Source organism: Parasteatoda tepidariorum, chromosome 11 (assembly GCF_982258835.1).
Source record: "Parasteatoda tepidariorum strain Cologne lab strain chromosome 11, Ptep-v5.0, whole genome shotgun sequence".
NCBI lineage: Eukaryota > Metazoa > Arthropoda > Arachnida > Araneae > Theridiidae > Parasteatoda > Parasteatoda tepidariorum.
In genome coordinates, this window is record NC_141765.1 from 13,941,373 (window position 1) to 13,962,722 (window position 21,350).

At 27.0% G+C, this 21,350-nt stretch overlaps 1 protein-coding gene across 4 annotated transcripts in view; it reads left to right on the forward strand.

The window, feature by feature from the left end:
• Positions 1-21,350, forward strand: part of LOC107440075 (atos homolog protein A) — a 54,387-nt gene that overhangs the window by 29,247 nt on the left and 3,790 nt on the right. For 2 of the 4 annotated variants that reach the window (XM_016052861.4, XM_016052862.4), the window contains exons 3-9: positions 721-893; positions 3,632-3,760; positions 5,660-7,841; positions 9,011-9,063; positions 9,316-9,412; positions 17,559-17,711; positions 17,794-17,853. In XM_016052861.4, the coding sequence (XP_015908347.2) occupies positions 721-893; positions 3,632-3,760; positions 5,660-7,841; positions 9,011-9,063; positions 9,316-9,412; positions 17,559-17,711; positions 17,794-17,853 (2,847 nt within the window). Of the gene's footprint in view, positions 1-704; positions 894-3,631; positions 3,761-5,659; positions 7,842-9,010; positions 9,064-9,315; positions 9,413-17,558; positions 17,712-17,793; positions 17,854-21,350 lie in introns of all 4 variants that reach the window. The other 2 variants (XM_071187962.2, XR_015430525.1) reach the window with 2 other exon arrangements.

Below are 21,350 nucleotides of genomic sequence, written 5' to 3' on the forward strand. Positions count from 1 at the left end.
TATTAATTCAAAAAATTCCTTTGATTTAATTTCTGCCACCAAAAAAAGTGCTATTGGGCATTGTTTCATTAAAGACCCATCCATCTTTATTTTTTCAGTTGGTTACATTCTGAGGGAGGAAGAGGCATACGGAGGGGAAATTCTCTTACATGTGCAGAGATGAGTGTATTCTAATGAAAACATATGAGAATTCCCTTCCTTATGCCTTCTTTTTCCCTCTTACTCCGTCAATGTCCAGCTCGATCACCTTAGTAAGACTTTAAATTCACTGAGTGCTTTCTTGAGAACTGGTAAATCATTTCAATCCAACTTGTAGAGCGTGCCCCCAACTTTCTTTATAACTCTGAATGGTAGCACTGTTATCACTATCCTTTTCTAATATTGTTATACATGTTCACTTTTAATTTGGGCAACCTTTATAGTTAGCCAATTTGAACATTATTTAATTTTCCCTTCCAACTTTCTAGAGGAAAAGGTAACTAACTATAGTGAGTTATCTTTTCCCATTATTTTGTACAAATGCTTTTTCTCCTGTTGGTCATGAATTTACAAAATTATATAAATTTATTTCTTTTTGTGTATATTATACAAATTTTTAATACGTAAATTTCTATTGTTTCTTATTTCCAATATTTTAGTCTATATTCTTTTCTCAAAGATATTATTTAAATAATGGTTTTATGTAACTGTTATTGTTCAATTAGAAGGATTTTCTTTTAGTGTCAAAAACATCAAACTATGATCCATCATTTATTGGGAGCAGTTAGACATAATGTTTTTGAGATTGAAGTTCTGATGCTTCCAGACTGTTGTTCTGAGTCTAAGTTAAGTGAAAGAATACAACATAAAGAATATGTGCTTCTTGAAAGATGGTCTATGACATTTTTTGAAAGGTATGTTATATTTTTAAGCTAATTAAATTTCATTTTTAAATTAAAATTATTTTAACTATTTATTCTAGGATATGTTTACCAAGATGAGGCTCAAAAATTAACTTTTATATTGAAAACACTGTTAAAAGTATGAATAAGGATGTTTAACGTATCTTACTTTACCTGTTTTGTTTTAAAAGTGTATTATGATACTGAGAAAAGCAAATATGCTGTAATTTAAAAATATTAGTGGGATGCCTCTCTTCATATACTAAAATAAATATCCAATATAATTTTCTTCTGCTAAGACAAAGGGATATAAAGAACTTAGTTTGTTATTGAAGTCACAAATTTTTGTCATTTTAGCAGTTATAATCAAACAACATTTTAAATGTTAAAAAAAACTTTTTTTGTTGTATATTCAGCCTTATTACCTGAAATAAATGTATTAGATTTTGAAGTTCAATCGCTCTTGTAGCTTGTCATTATTCAGGTCATGTATCTAGTAACACCAGATGAAAATTAAATGAAGTATGTAGTTTTCGAAATTTTTTCCAATGTTATGTGTCGTTGAGCATTGCTTCATGATGATTTGAAATATGTGGCTTATAACTAGAGATACATCAATTTCTTCCTCTTATAAATGAAGACACTGGGGATGAGACATAAATAAAACTAGCTATTTTTGTCGCAACTCTTTCACTTCTTCAAAAATGGTACTTGTAAATGGTTTTTAAAATTCTATTAGAGATAATTTTGAAGAATATTTGATGCAAGTTAATTTCTTTCTTGAATTTCCTAAAATATCTGATAAGGGTGAAAAATATGCTTTATTGTTCACTATGATAGACCAGAAGACTTCTTTACCAAAGGCAAGTTTGGTGCATGTTTTAATGATTAATTAAAAGATCAACTATTTTGGAGATTAGAATATGAGCAACTAAAACAACTAATAATGCTAAAGGCAAAGGACTTATTTTTTTTTTTTTATCAAAGCAACAGAATTGGCAGTGGCCATGATGACAACTTCCAGAGAAACCAAATCTTTGAAAAGATTTTCTCTAAATATACTTATTGTGAATTAGATAGGTAACAAAAGCAATCAGGATATTATAACTATATGTTTCTGTAGATTTTTTGAAATTTTTTATCTCATGGTCCTTTTTTCAAAAGTAATGCTTATTTGGTTGTAAGGTTAAACGTGTCCATTATGTAAAGATAGGTCTAAGCATTTTTAAAAATTGGTGTTTGATTTGCCATACTTTCTTTCAGTATGTTTCTGATCTGTAAGAACACAATATCTAATGACACTTTTCTGAGATGTGGAAATTAGGCTTTCGCAAACTTGTTAAAGTAAAAAACTATTTTTCATGAAATTGGTAAATAGTACTAAGACTGTCGAATGTTCAGCAAAGAGATTTGCATACGTTTGTGCACAGGTAGAGAGTTTTCTAAAATCAAAAAAGGACCATGCTATTTTTTTTTGAATATTCAACATTATGCTTATTTAAGGATTTTATGACAAGTTTTATGCATGTTACTGTTTCACATTTTGTATATTCGTATTTTATTGCTTTAGATTTTTTTTATTCACAAAAATAAATTTTTTTTGTCGGATATATGAAAAATTTAATGTTTTGCCTACACAGTAATCAAAATATAAATTTTAAAATGTTCTGGTAATATTATATAATGTTTTTATATAATTTAGAATCTACTAAGGGTGAGTCATATAATTTACACTCCACCCTTATAAACACTTCCTTATATTTTTGAGTAAATCATGAAAATTGAAGTACAGTTAAAAAAAAAAAAACATACATCATTATCCATATTATAACATATATTCTTTTAGTATTTAATTTTTATTATTTTCCTTCATTTAAATTCAATGTATCTATTCAATATCTGAATAGACAACATCAATTTTTGTATGCCAAGTGTTGCTCATCCATGTATATTTTTGAATTTTAATTTAATCTTCCATAAAAATATTGAAATTTGTTATGGACTATGACACTTATGATAAATTTCTTTAGTACTTTAAGATTTCTACAATGGAGTTATGGGTGATTACAGAACTCAGTATATATATTTTTTAAATATTAGTCCTCTGATAGTTTTTCCTTGGAAACATTATATTTTTACCTTTATTTTTTTCTGCATACCAAAACAGTTTTTCTCATGTCATTAAATAAGAACATTTTTAGATTCCTGTTGAATATCCATGAGTGAAACTATCAATATAAATATCAAATAATTACTTTTTTCATCAATAATCAAAGATCAGATGTTTCCCAGTTTCAAATAAAATATTGAATTAGGATGTATCTTAACTAAAGTGAATTGTCTGAATATTGCAAAATTTATTGAACAATTTAAAATTTTATTTTTTATCATGCACTTGTACTATTTTTCATACACAAATCTTCTAGATGGCTTTCCACAGTTCTAGATAGCTTTAGAATTATTATTTGAAATGATATTTAGTTATTATTTAAAAATACTGATTCTTTGGCATATGTTTTTCTTATATCCTTTGTGAATTTGTAAGTCATATTTAATATTTGTGTATAGATATTATTTTACTGATATAACAAAATTCATTTAAGCTGATTTACTCTGTTAATTAATAAATTTTCCAAAATAAGTAAACTTAGAACTTTTTTTGAACTTTTTAGCATTTAAAATAATTTAACTTTTATGTATATTCTTATGTTACTAGTTTATTTTTATTTATTTTTACTTTTTTTTAATAGCGACAAAGCCCAATTGAGCATTGAAATTCCAGAACTTCTAAGAGCAGTGCGCTCTTTTCTGCATTTTTCACAAATTAGTGCTTGGTTAAGTTCTACAAAAGGAAAATCCCCTGCTAATATATATTATTGGTAAAATTTTTCTTGTTCAGCTATTTGTTTTTTTTAGTTAAGAAAAATTTTTACATTTTACTTACAAAAAAAAGTCAAATGTTTTTATAATTTTATGAAATTGAGCTGGAACAACATTTAAATGTTTGTAAAAGAATGATTTATAATATTCTTAATTTTGGTGCATTCAATTTTACTTATAAATTCTAAAGAGGTTTTAACAGCTGCACTGAACTTTTCATACACTTAGTTTATCACCTCGAATCCAATAAAAATAATTATATAGATACCATTTCTAACATATTAAATGATGTTCTCAACATGTCAAAAATGTTTTTGAGTAAATTTAAATTTTGAAAAAAATGTTTTTTTCCTTCCAAATTTAAAAATATATTGACACCTTACTTATTTTTAAACTTTGAGGGTATAGATAGATAGATCACTTGGAGATATGTTTATTTTGAATATTTAAAAGTCAAAATTCTTATCCGTTTTGTATGTTAATAGACTTCATAATTTGCCTTACTGCTTCAACTTTCTTAGCATTTAGATACTAAATTATGAATAAAAATGCATTATCAAATACTTTTACATGTATTTTAAGCACATACTGTTTTTCTTTAATCTCTAAGCACCTAAGAAGTGTTTTTAAATGAAAAAATAGATTCTGAGTGGTAAATATATCTCGTTTAATATATGGTAATTTGTTTAATTACTGTACTCTTCTAATTTTTATGTATAATTTTACTTGTAATTTTTTTTTTAACTTTCAGGGCTGCCATTGGAGACTAAAGAGGCGACTAAAACGACTATTTTAAAGCAATAGCAACTATGGCGACTATTTTAGTAGAAACATGAGTAAAAACAACTAATTTGCAATGAGTTGCTTAAAATCGGCTACTTTTTTAAGCCAATTCGCGACTAAAATGAAGAATAGCTTCATGAGTTTCCCCCTTCCCCCACTTTTTTTTGCCGCGCTTTCGTTTGATCCTAACTTTATTATTTCTCACTGTTTGATGTCAAAAGCATGACAGGCATATTTAACCAATCAAACTGATGGATTGGTATTCGCTCTACGTGAATGCTCCTCCTGCTTCAGAAAGCTAATGTAATATCTCTGAGGATTACGTTTTTTCCCCTCTTTTAATTTGAACGAAGTAGCAAAATTAAAAAAATTGTCTTTAATTACTCAAAATGTGTTGTTATTTTTTTTAGAGCTATTTAGAATAGAGAAAAAGGTATATGGTGATATTCGTTTTGTTGAGTTGTGATCATAATTTTTTTGATAGCATTAAAATTTGGAAATGTGTCAGTTATGAAAAATAAACAAAATAAAACAGAATTAAATTGCAATATTTCTTTTTTTTAATTTTAAATATCTAAACTAAGCAGCTGCAAATTAGAACCGAGAAAGGAAATTCAAGTTTCAAATTCAACTGTTCTGTAACAGATAAAAATAAAATTACCTGTTTTTATGCGTAGTGTGAAAGAATATATTGTTTGCAAATCCACAAATAAATGTACATTTTTTATAAAATATGAGTATCTAACTGCATGTTATTTGAATTTTATGTTATTACAGCACAAGTAATTAAAATTATATTCGAAGAGGATATGATGTTAGCAACTATTTTATATATCTTGGAGACTATTTAGGAGACATTTTTTTCATATATGATGCAACTAAAGCAACTATTTTTCTTGTTTTCATCCAGTGGCAGCCCTGAACTTTGTGCAGTATACTTTTTCAGTTAAGAAATACACTCCTGGATATTAAAATATAACAGTTGTCATGAGTTAACTCAATTTGTAAACATATTAAAATAATTAGGTGTTGATTATACTTCATTCTATTTTAAGCTTCATAAATTCATATTTTCATCATAATTTAATGCTTCTGATTTTATTGTATTAATTTAGGGTGAAGCCTACATCTGATCCATCTGCAACAAAATTTGAAAATAATCCTGAAGTCCATGCTTTTCCACCATTTAAAGTTAATGATGAACTATGTGGAACTGTAAGAGTTAACTTCCCTACCAGGAAGCAGTATATACCAATCATTCCTTGTTCCAAACATCCTCCTCATCCAGGATTAAGATTAAGGTTAACTGAAGAATCTAGTTTAACTCCATCTATTGCTTTAACCACACAAATTGTCAAGCATTTGCAAAAGACTTGTGATAACCAGGAATCTATTACTTCTGTTAAACACTGTGACAATGATTCAAATTCCTTAAAAAGTAGCTCAACAAATATTAATAGTCTAACTCATAGTTTGATGGATATTAATAAAACTAATCGAATTCTTAAACATTCTAATTACCAAATTGGTCTAAAAACTAATGGAGCCATTTCAAGTTCTTGCAATGCTCAAATTTGCAACAAAACTGGAATTTCTTTGAAATCTGATGTTGCCATCTTTAGTAACTACCGACAAACATATTCAAAATGTTCTAGTCAAGAAAATGTTTGTTTTGATAAATTGTCACTCTCTAATCTTTTGCCTAAAGATGAATCTAAGATTAATAAATTGAATAAAATTGTACTTCCCTTGTTTTGTGAAACAAATTCTTTGGTTGGGGAAATTTCTTCTCAGCAAACAGATAAACCAATTGTACCAAAATGTTCTAGTACTTCAAACCTTATTACCTCTGATGTCTGCAATGTATTTTCCAATGTTTCTAACTTATTATCAACTATGGAACCTAGTCAAAGTAATGTCTCACATAATCCTCTTGAAAACGCTTCACTTTTGGAAATAAAAAAGAATAACTTAAAAAAATCTCTCAAGCGAAGACATATTCTAAGAAGTGAAGAGCTGAACATCATTCCAAATAAAAAGTGTTTCTATAAAGAAAAATGTGAGAAGATAGAAAGTTTTAATAATAAGCGATCTTTATTTCAACAAAATAAAACTCTTAAAGAACCTTCTAAAAGAAAGCACAGCCACTCTTTAGAAAGTTCAAAAACAGCTTCCAATTTAGCTAACCATATTAAAGTTGAAAAATGCAACATTGAAAAGTATGGTGATGTATGGAATAATTCCTCCAAAAGTTCTTCCAAAAGAAAAGCAGTAGTTGAAAAATCACAACAATCCTTAGAAAAGTGCTCAAATGAAAGATGGAGGTATTGTTTTAACAATAATGAGAGCAATCTTGAATCATCAATTACTTATATAAACTCTGAACTAGTCAATTTTCCTGTACAAACTGGTAATACAAATCAATTTGTAAATGGAAACTTAGATCCAGCTAATTTGTTTTCTTCTGACTGTAATGATGTAATCTCTGCCAAATCAGATTGTGAAGCATTTAAATGTTTGAGTACAAAGCTGAATTTGAATGTTTTAAAGTCTTCCTATAATGCAAAGGATGCTTTGATGCATAAAAATTGCCTTAATACAAACAGTGATATCAATAGTGATATTAGAAAATCTATTGCTTTTTCCAATAATGTAATGGGTGAAAATGTATCTAAAGTTTGTTTAACCAATAAGTCATCTAAAACTAGTGGTTTTCAAACTAAGAATTATAAGATTAAAAAGCGTTATATAAATAATTTTTATAAATCTTGTCGTTTGCATAAGATAAATTTGTATCAGTTCTCTAATCATGAAAAAATTTCTTCCTTAAATGACAAGCAAAGCAAATTTCTAGAGCTTTTAAAATCTTCAAATACAAAAAGGCAAAAATTCTCTTATTTAAATGTTTCATGTACTAGAGCATCAAAGCTTTTGTTGTGGGATAAAAAAGAGAAGAAAGAATCTCTGGCCAGAAACATATGTGAATCTAGTACAAAATCTAGCTCATTGGACTTAATCCAGGTCAAGAAAACCGAAGAAGAAAACCAAGAGAAACGAAGAAACCTACAAAATAAAAGTGCTAATAGTTTTGCTCAAAACCCTATATTTGCTGAGAACCACAACTCTGAAATAATTATTTCAAACTCCGATTTATTGAGGAAAAAATCTAGCAAGGATAGCTCACTGTATTTGATTTCATGTGAAGGTGACAAAAGTGAACCATCTTTGTTTAAAAGTAAGAACTTAGTACATGATTTTCAAGATTCAAATAAAAATCTGGTTACCTTCCAAAGGCTGGTAAGTGTAGTGAAAAGTTTATTTATTATCTGAAGATAATTTTAGTTTAGTTAATTTTAGTCAGAAGATTTAGGTTTTTCTTATGTTTTACTAGTTTAACATGTATATGATGCTCTTTCATACTATGTTAAATTTGTTTAACATCAGTTTGCTAGCAATTAAATATTTTATACCTGCTAAAGCTGTTGGCCAATCATGAACTAGAATTAAGTTGTACTTTGATCAATACGTTTTCTACTATTAAAAATCTGTAATGTTTCTTTGTTCATAGTTAATATTCCATTTAGTTTTTATTTCAACATGTTTAACTTCTAAAACAATTAGTTAGACGCACCTTCATGAACATAATGGGAGCCTAATTAATTGGAGGAGAGGCTTTTAGTAAAAGGTGATATTCTGAGCATCTCCATATAAATTAGTCCCACAATGTACGAATCGAATGATAATTACTTTGTTCATACTATTTTAGAGCCTTTGGCTAAGGGATCTATTAGACTGAAGTAACTGAGAACATGAATGGCATACCTTGAACTCCAACACATTTTGGAAGTTAACATAACACTTGTTTAATGGAATAGGTAACATAAATGTTATTTCAACAAAATTTTAAATAGTTATAAATTAATTTAATTGCTGAAAGGAATGTAGTTAGCAATTAAATACTATTTGAGCAATTTTTAGTGTAAAGAAACAAACCACTTAATTTTTTTGAATAGAAATCATATGTTTCAAGGATTTCTTTGTTAGTTTTGTATAAGTATATAATGGCATAGTCTGTGTCCTCCTCAACAGAATGAACAAGAGCAGAAAATTTTCAAATTTCAGCTTTAAATAGTGGTTCAATACTTGGAAGATTTGAGGAAAGAGGATAAATCATTGTTTTAATTTTTTTAAAAAACCAAGTGTCTGAATCGTATGTTACATGTGCTCTTTAAGGTAAATTGGGAAAAAACCTAACTAGATTGTTTCTAAAAACAGTTACATATTAAAATAGTGAAATTTAACTACCCGAATTTCACAGTTTAAAATTTGATATGAATTGAGAATATTAACACTTAAAGAAAGTCTACTTAAAATCAACTATTTGCTGATTGGAATATTTGAAAATAGTCATGTTAATTGCTTTCTTTATTTAATTGTATAATATAATTTTTTAAAATATTTTGTAGGATACCAGTCCAAACTTGGGAAAAAAATCAGTTTTTTCATGTAACAGTTCTTGGTAAGTGATTTTTTGTTTTGTATTCTTTTAAAAAATGAAAATAAATCATTGTTGATATTAATATGCCATATTTATATTTATTGTTTCATCTTAAATTGTGTAAAATTTTGTTAAATACATAAAAAAAAAAGTTAGGCTGAAAATTATATTGCGTTTCATGTTACGAACTTGTGTTCGCATTGACTAGCCCTGTTGTTCTGTGTATCTTAATATTTTCACTCACTAAAACTTCATTTATATTTCGGCTTCAAGGAATGTCTTGCCTCAGAAAGCTACTATGTACCATGACTGTTTCCCCAGACATGAGCTAAAGTTTGCCAGAGGAAGAAAACTCCTTGGAAACTTTGAGGTTTGTATTTGAAACAACAAATACATAAATGATGAAACTTTGTGCTCATGAAGTCTCTAAGTCAATACATTCAAATTAAAAATGTTCATTATTTTTTTTAAAGAAATGTCCTAGCTTTTCAAATGAAATAAGACCTTTGCTCTTTTTGAGTATGCATCTAAAATTTATGTAAAATTACATAAAATTTTTTGAAACAAAAAAAATATTTTATTCTATTCAATTAATTTTAACATTTTTTAGTATTTTTTGCGTAAAAATTAAAATGTTCTTAATTCATTATTTTTATTTTTATTTTACAAGTTATCAGCATCAATGTAAAGTATTACATAAAAAAAAGTCTTTAATATATTTACAAATATTTGAAAAAGCATGTTTTTTAACCCTGTGACTCAGAATTGTTTGTCAAATTTCTTAAATCTCTGTTGAAAATTTCATGTTCAGTGAACTCTCACGTATGTGACTGTCGGCCTAAAGGACCAACAGAAAAAAGCTCATAAGTGAAATACATATAAGAGAAAAGCTTATTCAAAACTTTAAAGCACAACATAAATTGTATCAAGCGCATAGATGGAAATGTTTCTGAAGATTAAATTATAATTAATCAATATTTATAACTGTTTTTACTACAACTTTATAAACAAAATTGTAAAATACTAAATAACACTTTATTTTCTTACAAAATAATCCAATAGATGTTTTTTTCTGACAAAATAGAAAAACTGTTTTTTGAAATTCATAAAAATAGGAAAAGGGAGTTTCAGTAGATCAACTAAACTGCAAATAGTGATATATAGTGTCTAAAGCTTTTAATGCTTTCACATGATTTGAAGGAACTTTTTAATCAACTTCATCATTATCATCTACGACATCATCAGTTATTTCATTAGCCATTCGTCATTATCAAGATTAATATTCCAATCTTCTTCAATTTCATTGATTTAATCACTACACTCAGTTTCACCAGAAAATATAAATCTTGTTTTTTGAAGTAATTCCTTATGCAAAAAAATCTGATGCTTTTCCATGCAGTACATACCATATTTATTGCATCAAGAATTGAAATTTTTACATTAGCTGTACCTGATTTGCCTGTTTCTAGTTTGACAATGTATAGACAGATCAGTTTTCTTGTAGTGCACTTTTAAGCGACAGATAATACCTATATCGAAAGACTATATCTTACTCATACAGAGTGCAGGAAAAAACACTATTTTTATAAGAGCAAAATTTGGCATACCTTATAGATGAGCTGAACCTTGATCCAAAAATAGATTACTTTTCCATTTTGCTAAGTGCACGAAAAAAAGTTAAGAAAATTTTTGAAGTCATCCATGCTGCTTGTTTGCTCAAGTTGCTCTATGTTTTTGAAACAGCAAGGTTTTGTTGACTTGCCAATGTTGGTGGTGTAAGAGATACCATATTTAATATTGCAGAAAAGAATGTCTTCCTGGAAACGAGAGGTGAAAAGATTGCAAGGGAAGGAAAAATGAACTATTGCTCTTAACCCAGCAACATATTTATTTTTATCTGTAACTAAGATTGTTTATTTGCTTCAATTTTTAAATTTTCTAATAAAACGTGTGATTTTTTTTTTCTCATTTAAAGAAAAAAAAATCTTTTATATTTTAAGAAAAATTTTGGCACATAATTTAAATAATTATTTAGAGAGTGATACACAAACAAATGATATTTATCATTAATTTCTTATACAATAAGCAAGAACCTGTGAAAATTGTTGTTTAAATGAAAAAAGTCACAAAAAAGAGGTGGTAAAGTGAGAGGTCACTGTATGCAATAAGCTTTTAACATATTTTTTTATACTTCAGTATAAAAGTAACTGGCTACTCATTAATATGAAATATGGCTAGTATTATATTAGTATAAAGAGAATATATTTAATAAGAACTGTAATATGTGTGTGCAATGAATTATTTTTGTAACTGAATCTATATATTTAAATTACATTTACCAATGCTTTACGTTCATATAAATCTGTTTTTTTTTATACAGTTTGTTGTGGATTACTTTTAATATAGATTAAATAAAAAATTAAAATAGGCTGCATATATTTGTTTTAATTACATTAGGTATGAAATTTTTTTCACTCCCTTTTATTTAATAATAAAGCTGTTTTCTTAGCATTTTTTTAGTTTCCAGAACAGTATTTTTTTAAAGTAATTATTAACTACATCTTTAAAACTTGAAATAACATTTTCATTGATAGTGATAATTATTTGAGAAGTAATTTTTATTTTATTTATCATGAAGTGTGGTTGATTTCTTTTAAAACCTTCACAATTTTATTGCAATTGTGATGAAAATGATGGTTATAATTAATCTGTAATATATAAATTATTATATTATATTGATATATAATATTAATATAATATAATAATATAAAATTTATGTATAATATATTAATATTATATTAATATATAATATTAATATATTATACATACATTTTTATAAATTTCAGAATTTTTCTTTAAACTGTATATTTTACAAGAGTTAAAAAAAAAATTTGGAATCATTTTAACCAAAGCTATTTAATACAGTTTATTTTAATTTTTAAAGATGTCTTGCTTATGTGTCAAATCTGTTTTAATTACATTCGTTAAAGTAGGAGTGAAAAAGAGATAAGGAATATTTTTTGTATGTTAAGTAGAATTTTGGCATGTGCACCTCCTGAAGTAAGTCTTTTTTGAAGTAGGTTATGAGCTATAGTTTGAATTTTATTTGGGTAATTGAAATGTACATATAATTCATAGGTTGAACTTTCTATTATTTGAGGAATATCTTTTTTGATGTTTGAAGCTTTAACAAAATATGCTGGCTAAACTCTGTAACATGAAGATCGTAGAAAGTACAACTTTATAACATATGGAACAAAATTACAGCAATTACGTGCACTAAAAGACTTCTTCTATACCTTTTGTATTAAGTTGTCTACGTTTTTCCACATAATACAGTTGTGTCTCTGTTTAACGATTTTGACCAAGAAAAATCGTCCTTAAGTAGAGTGCATGATTAAACAGGTTTTGTGGTAAATCATTTGGAAAATTTTTCCTTCATGCTTTTGCAAGCTTAGGATTGTCAATTTATTTGGTTATAAATTTGTGTAAATAAAACATTTTTAAAAACTTAATTTTTATTGCACAAATTCAAAAATAAGGTAGAATAATTATAAAAGTAAAATATTATGAGAAGGAAATGAATCTTTAAAAAAATCTATATGTTGATTGCTTTAATTGTGATCTTTTGGTCCCACAGTTGACTAATCATAAAACACGGTTCTCAGTAGGTCACCAAAGTCAAGTATCACAAGCAGCGATCTGTGAACAGGTAGGTGACCACTTTGATCAGTTTGCGAATTGGCCAAGAGTGTGTGGCATCAGTCCTTGTTGAGCTGTTCTACTGTAAAGTGCTTCATGCACAGGTCATCAAGCTACCAAAGTAGGGTAGCTGTCTCCTCTTCAGAAGATCAAAACTGGGCTTTTCTTAGGGATGTTTCCCATATCATTGTGAATAGCTGTTGTGCAGCTCTAGTGTGACTACTATTACCCTGGTTTTTAATAACATTTTTCAGGGTCTTGAGCATATTGAAAAGGCCATCCTCCATATTTTGAGAAAAAATACAATGTGAAATTTGTATCATAATTGGATTCAAAGAAAACAAAATGTGAACCAAACATGCATATTAAGTATGTCGATATCCAAACATATATTTACAAAGAGTAACTCACTCCCTACTCTACCTGGACAGGAAAAAGAAACTAAAAAGGAAAAAAAAGGAAGAATAAAAGTGTCCCATTAAAAAAGAAGCCACCTCTGAGTAAAGCCCAAATACCGGCCACATTTATTTTTGACTTGTAATATGCAATATTGTTTACAATTTCCTGTTGCCTGGAAGACAGGAGCATCAATATTATGTCAGGCTTGGATGATGGTGTTCTTCAATTCTGCCATAGACTGAAAATGACCCTGACCCTTTTTGATATATACAACTCTACTGAGGCTAGCTCCTACATTTACAGCTTTAGTGGTCAACTTAGCCTAGTCTCTCTCCCATTCTGTCTGAAGGCTACTAATTAGAAAAAATTTTAGAAACCTGCTGTTCGTTTTTAGAAACCTGCTGTTTAGAAACCTGCTGTTTAGAAACCTGTTGCCTGCTGTTCGAAGAGAGAATTGGGGGCCCAAACCAAAATTTTTAGCAAGATCTCACACAACCACAAATATCTCCCAAACATCTTTGAGATATTTGAGATATATACAGAGAAACTGTATAGTCCCAAATCCAACAGATATTTGAATATCCATGAAAGATTTGTCAGAAATGTAGGGATCGCACCTGTGTGATGTCCAATAGATATTTGGATGTTGTGATATCTGCTGTATATCCTAGAGACATCAGATGGATACATGTGTCTTATCACAGGTATCCATCAGATATTCAGCGCATAACACTGATATCTAAGGGACTTCTTCCAGATATCACTTGTATACATTATGTGGATATCTCAAAGATGCTCTTAATGGATATTGGAGAGTTATCTTAATCCTTCAAAAACTTGATTCTACTAAATTTATTGATTTAATATAAGGAGTAAATTTTAGCTTTACATCCCATAATTTTATGAATGAAATTACGTCAAACATTACAGAATGCAGAACATAAATAAACTCCTAATATTAGATAATTGTATTTTGCAGAACAGATTTATAAAATAAAAAATTTTATAACAATTTTTATCTAAAAATTTAATTTTTCACAAACTTTTCATAATTTATAAATGAAAAGAAATTGGAGAGTTGTGGAAGTGTAAAGTAAAAAGTTCTTATGACAAAAATTCTTTACATTGAAATAAACTACTAGGTTCATACTAGGTTAATTTTCTTCAATTAGCAATGTTTTTTTTTCTTTCTTAAAACTTATGTAGTTTTGTTCAATTTTGAAAACTATAGAGTGCAGAGTAAGGTTCTAATCAATAAATTTTTCTATTTTCAAGGAAATATTTTATCATAGAATCAGACAAAATTATGTAAAAACTACAAGGCTAGAGTTATTTATAATTTTAATCAATATATTTACTGTATAACAAATTTATCTATAACTGCAATAATTTTTTTACAATGATGGACTAAATAGTTTCAGCACTGGATTGTAAATCTATATGCTACCTATCTAGGTGGGAATTGTGTGACGACAGAAAATTTGTTTACTGGTAAATATGCTGCAATATCATATAGAATTTCCTGTACCTTCAACCATATTAAACTCACTTCAGGTGAATAATAATATGCTTAGTAACTTAGCATAATATTTTAAATCAAAGTATAACCTTAGCAAAACTTTAATACAAGAGCAAAAAAGTTATTAAAATTTATGATATAAAACTAGATAAAAAAGTTAAGAAGATATCAATATAATCAGGAAAATATTTAATTTTTTACTAAATACTTTTAAATTATCTAAAAAAATTTTTTTCACTTTGTTTTGGCGGTATAGTAAATAAGCAAAATATAATTATATTTTCATTTGTTATAATTAGTAGGTAAACATTTATAATAAATCCTTTTTAAAATTATTAATAAAAAAAATTTGTAACAAAAATTTTTTTTTTTTAGTTTTAAGCATAATGGTTTAAAATAATGAAACGTTGAATTTAGTACTAAGATTAACTAAAAAAATATTGCATAGTATTGAATATATTGCATAATAAAATCAATTTATTATGCAATATGATAATACTGTATAATGAGTCATAAATGTAAAGATTAACAGTCATAAATCTACAGATTCAACTAAATTTAAACAGAAAATATGTGAGAAATAATGGAAAATTCACAATTTATAGATAATCTACAAAAAGACATTTCGAATAATTGTAAATAATAATTCATAAAAAGTAGGATATTAACTTTTCATAAGCAGGTAAAAATTAATTTTTACAACATAATGTACTAGTATATGAAATATGATTTTGAAAAGAAAAGGAATAGAATTACTGTCAATACTTATAGTCTGATGACTGCTTAATACTTTTATTATTTCATACTTTTTTAAAATAGATGCAAGCTTGTTATGTTGAGTTCTTGAATTACATTTAATATTGAAGTAAAAACTAAAAGCAATGCCAAATACGAGGTTCAGAAGTTGACAACATATGTTGAAATTCAATGTGGGCGAGTAAAAATTCGGAATAGTATTTGTTTTAAATAATTAATAAGAAATGGCATACTAAGGTCATAAATTTGCATAATATACAAATGAAAGGAAACTAAATACCCTTAAATAAAATAAAAGAACCATCAAAACATGATTTAATTCCTGAGTTTGTTTACATTAAAAATGTAAATAAAAAAATAATTACAGTCACCAGTTATAATATTGGATTAAAGTCTAAATTAAAAGTAAAAATAACAGTAGTTCGTTATTTATAATAAATTCTCTATTTATAATTTTACAATTTGCACTCTAGTACTTAACTTAGTACTTACACTCTGGCAACTCTAATACTTAAATCTCTGAGATATCCAAAAACTGGATCAGCGCCTGATATTAAATATAATTTAAAATATCTCTTAGGCATTCTATAAATGCCCTAATATCCATATCTAAGACACATCAATAGTAAATATCCAAAATATTCGTATCTATAACTGTAATGTCCGGATACTTCTATAATATCTAACTTAGGTACTTATCATACAGATATCCATAAATGATATCGCAGAGATATCCAGATCCATTGACTTGGACTTGTTTAGATATTTGTAAGAAGTCTAACATATCCGTATATCCACTGTATATTTGGATACATAATATATGTGTTTGGATATCCATAGGATATTGCTGTCTGTATGGGACATTGACTCAATTTGTATCAAAAACTTTTTACAATGGTGGTTTTTGGATAACAGGTTCTTGGCATGAGTGTCATATCCTTTCCCTTAACTTCAATTCTCTAAAAAAAATGAGGGGGCTATACTCAATGGAGCTATATATTACAAAATGATGGAGTTTCAGTCTGCGGCAGATTGAAGAATACCATCATTGAAACCTGGCATAATATTGCTGCTTTGCAATCCAGGTAATGGTAAATGGTAAGCAACATCACATATTTCAAGTCTTATGTAAATGTGGCTGACATTTTGGTTATAATCAAAAGTTGCTTTATTTCTAGGGGGCACTTTTTTCGCCTTTTTTATTTATTCAACTTTTATTTTCTGTCCGAGTGGAAAATAGAGGAATTACTCCTTATAAATATGTAGTTGATTTAGATTTTCTTAATAAGTATGTTTGATTCACTTTGGGTTTCTTTGCATAGAATTATAGCACAAAATCAAAGTGACTTTATCTAAGTGGGACATACTGTATATCTTAAACATCAGAAGCATTAGTTACTCTGTATATGAATGCAAAGGTGATTAATTTTCATTGTCACTTTCTGTTTCATCATTTTCATTTATAGTTTCTTAATAAATTTCCACCACATCTCTTTATCAGTTGTTAAAATATTGCCATCACAGTTAAAGAAATCCTTTAGTATGTCATCTTCCTTATCTTCCTCAAAATGTTAACCAAACTTGTTTTCTGTCATAAAAAGTCTACCTCTTTGAGATAAAAAGTTAAAACAATTTCTACACCTTAAAAAAATTTTGTCTTTAAAAAGAGAAACAGTTACCTTCAAGAGCTGGGACCAAAACATACTGTTGTAATCTAGACTGTCGTTAAGTAGAGGTTTTTAAATTGAGATTAAACTGTATTTTTAGTTTTAGCTAAATAATTTTCCTTAAAATAAATTCTCTTACGTAGTTTCTCAGCATTTAAATTTTCTAATAATTTCTGTTTTTCCTTTATTTCAATTTTGTTGTTTTTCGTTAGTTTCACAGATAGTGAAATTATTGAATTAAGTAGTTTCATGTAGATACTCTAATTCAATAGTTGTATTTTAACAACAAATTTTAAATTTCTTTTTAGAAATTTTCGAATTTTATCTTTTTGAAAACTTAAAAAATTATATATGTTCTTTTTCTGTATGTTTTCCCCTCAATTTTTTACTGTAATAAAAATTTATGACTATTTTCTTTTGGTTTCATCTTAACGTAAACTAATATGTTGTTATTTAAATTATCTGTCTTCCAGGAATCTATTCTTAAAGGTTGTCTTCTTCCTGTAAGTAATGTTGAAGGTTTTCATACTGAAATAGGAGCAAGTGGTAGTTTTTGCCCTAATCATATCACTTTGCCAGCTGATGTTTCATTTTATGCGATGGATAATTTACATTCTCCATATATGGTAGGGTATTTATGCTTTCCATCTTTTGTATTTTAAAATAATTTTTTTAATTTAAAATAAATAATCATATTTGTATTATTAGGCAAATGTGAAATTTCATGATGTTGAATATTATGTGCCAAAAAAAGGAGCAATACAAGTGGTGAGTGTTTTTTTAAAATTAGTAAAGATTCGTTTCAAATTTAGTTTTTTTTTTTTTTTCTTTTTTACATGTGTAGTAAAAATGATCATATTTACGATAGTTTTTATTTTTTTATTTTTATAAGACAAATTATAAGCTAATTGTCATTACATGCATTTAATTGCTTTCAAAAGTTAAAATAGTATTTGTTTAGCGTGTGCACAGATTTTATATTTTAATTGTATTCCGTTTGCAAAAATACTTTTTTTTGATTATGGGTTGGATTTATTTTAATTTTATCTTTATTTTTTATGTTATATTAAAAATCATATAATATTGCCCTAAATCATAGCCACATTTTTGAAAATAACAAATTGCATTGTGAGTGTCATTTAAACACGATAAAATTTGTCTTGCCCTAATTGTAAAGGAATGGAATGTAATATTTTATATGAGATATTTTAAATTCAGAATAAGAAAAGAATACTATTTTCTGCTTTATTACTGGTTAACATTCTATGTAAAGATATAAAATATTAAAAGTTTTAATGAAAAAATTATCTAGTACATTAACATAAAATATATTGCTTGCTTCCCTTTGCCCAGAAATATGAGTTAGTAACATGAATAAGTTTTCTCATATTTAGTCAGGTTGATATTACTTTATGTATTCTGATCTAAGTTTTGATATAAAAATCAATTTTTTTTTTGTAAGAGTATCTTTACTATGCAAATTAGATAACTGCAAAATTTCATAAATTCATGAGGTTGTAGCTTGCACTCAAACAGTATTTCTCCAAATTACTTTGGGAAAATATTGCATACTTTTTATTTCACTGTATTCTGTTTTATTTCCCAGTATGCAGACATAATTATGGTTGTTAAATTTTCACTACATTACTAATTAAAGTTCTGACAATGAAGTGGAACTTAAAACTTTCTTTAAACAATGTTACCTCCACTTGTATATTTGAACTCTTCCATGAATTATGGTACCATTGGGGGATGTTATGCAATATAATACTATATGCAATATAATTTTTTTTATATATTTCATATTTGTAACATTACTAAAAACAGAAAAAGTGTTAAGAATATAAGCATAATTAATGCTATTTACATTTAAAATTCTAATGACGACTTTAATTATAATTACTAGGAAAATGTTGGTTAGTTAGAATGTCAATAGGAGAAAAATAGCTTTCATATGCTTTTGGAATTATTTTTGGTGTTGTATATTATGTGTGTTGAACTTACTGTTCAGAGTATATTAATTTGAATTTTAGAATGCTTCGTACAGCTTTTTAAATTTTTTACTTGACATTAATTTTTGGATGAAAACAGCAACCATTGGAAATATTGTTCAACTGATAAGTTGTTAAATTCCTAGATTTTACATTTAGAATGGATTGCTAGTTTTTTAAAAATATCAAAAAATTTATTAAAACTAAATATAATGAGCACCTAACAGCGCTCTTCATCTCTCTGCATGGTATAAGAAGGTGCCACGTCTTGTGCTTTGGAAATCCTTGTCCTAAATATATGATAATTAGTATTCTTTATGTTAATGTGTTTTCTAGGTTTTTAAACTGTTTTCAGTGTTAATCATCTGTTTCTGCGCTCTTTGTACTTCATTATTTGAAAAACCTATTTGTGTTCTATGCATGCTTAGTTAAAATAGTTTTAAGTTTTTCATTTTATCGTGGAAAAAGTAATATTTTTTTTCTTCACTTTAATTTTAACTATTATCTTATTTCGAAACTTTTAAAATTCTAAAAAAATATTTTTGTAAATACAACAGAAGAAATACTTAAAGGATTATTTTATAACTTTAGAGATGTTTAATTCATGTGATTTTTAATACTTAGCAATAAGATTTAAAGCTTTTAAAGGTTAGGGAGACTGACATTAAATTACGAAAGAGAACAAGTACTTTTGATCACTCTATGCCAGAAATTGAGCAATAAGCTTGTAACTTGTATTGATTACTTAAGTTATTCATTGAAATAACCACATTAAATTTCGTAAACCTGGAGTACATATTTATGAAGATATGGACATTTTTATAAAAAACGTTTTTGGCTATAAATTTACAAATATTCAATGGAATCAAACAGTATTTTTGGAGCAATTTAAAATTAATTACGAAATTATTTATTTAAAACTAAAAATAAATTCGCTTGAAACTGCACAAGATATATGCATTTAAGGTAGTTCTTTTATACTATTCATATGCAGAAGAAATTTAAATTAAGTTTTTCTTAATTTTGTAGGGGATCTTATTTGACAACTAATGAAAAAAGTTTAATTTAAATATCTTAAAAATTTAAAAAGCTTCAAGCAATTTTTTAAGTAGTTTTTGTACTTTTTAAAAGAAAGCTCGAAACAATCATTGGTTTTCCGCAAATTTTATTTTGTGCAAAATAAAATATTAATAAAATGTGATACCTTACAATAATCGTCCAGGATCCAAACTGTAGTAGTATAAGGAAAGAATACATGGGAACAAAAACATACTTTTATGGGGGATGATCCCCACAATGTCAGTCTCATTTTTTAATAAATTTTGTATAATAGTACAAACTGAAATTTCAGGAAAACCCCTGATCATTTTGTTTTTTTTCTTCCAAAAGTGCAAAAATTGCTTGAAATTTTTTTTAATTTTCTAAGATATTTAAGTCAAAATTTTTTCATTGGTTGCCAAATACCACTACAAAATTAAGAAAAATGTTTTTAAATATTTTTCCACGCATGTGCAGTATAAAAGGACTACTTTAAATACTTATATTTTGCATAGTTTTGAACGATTTTTTTAAAATTTTTTAAATAAGTAATTTTGTTATTAATTTTAAATTGTTCCGAAAACATCGTTTGGTTCCTTTGAATATTTATAAAGTAAAAGCAAAAAATTTCATTTTTTAAAAAAATAATTATATCTTCATAAATATTTACCCGAGTTTATGAAATTTTATGCAGTTATTAAAAATAGCAACTAAAGTAATTAATACTAGGTACAAGCTTATTGCTTGTTTTTCTGCCATTGGGTGTTCAAAAATATTAATTTTCTTTCGCAATTTATTGTTGGTCTCCCAAACCTCTGAAAGCTTTAAATCTTATTGCTAAGTATGAAAAAACACATGTACTAATTACCTTGAAAGTTACAAAATAATCCTTTAAATATTTCTTGATAAATTTAAAATGTCAAAAGCTGAAAGTGTATCTTCCATTATTGTAGGGTAGTGTGTATATATATATATATCTATATTACCCCATATAATAAACGCCAAGAAAATGTTAAAAACTCTCTTTAACCCTCTGACTGATTATCCCGCGATTTCCCGCGGGTAACTGAATTGTAGCAAAATCTGCTCATCCCGCGATTTCCGCGGGCATGTGTTTTTCTTCCTTTATTGATTAGCGCATCCCGTTTATTCCCCGTTTCAGCGGTATTAGACGTTTAATTTACGTTTCGACCAACAGATGTCGTTAGTTGTCCTTTAAATTGCTGTATTTGAAAG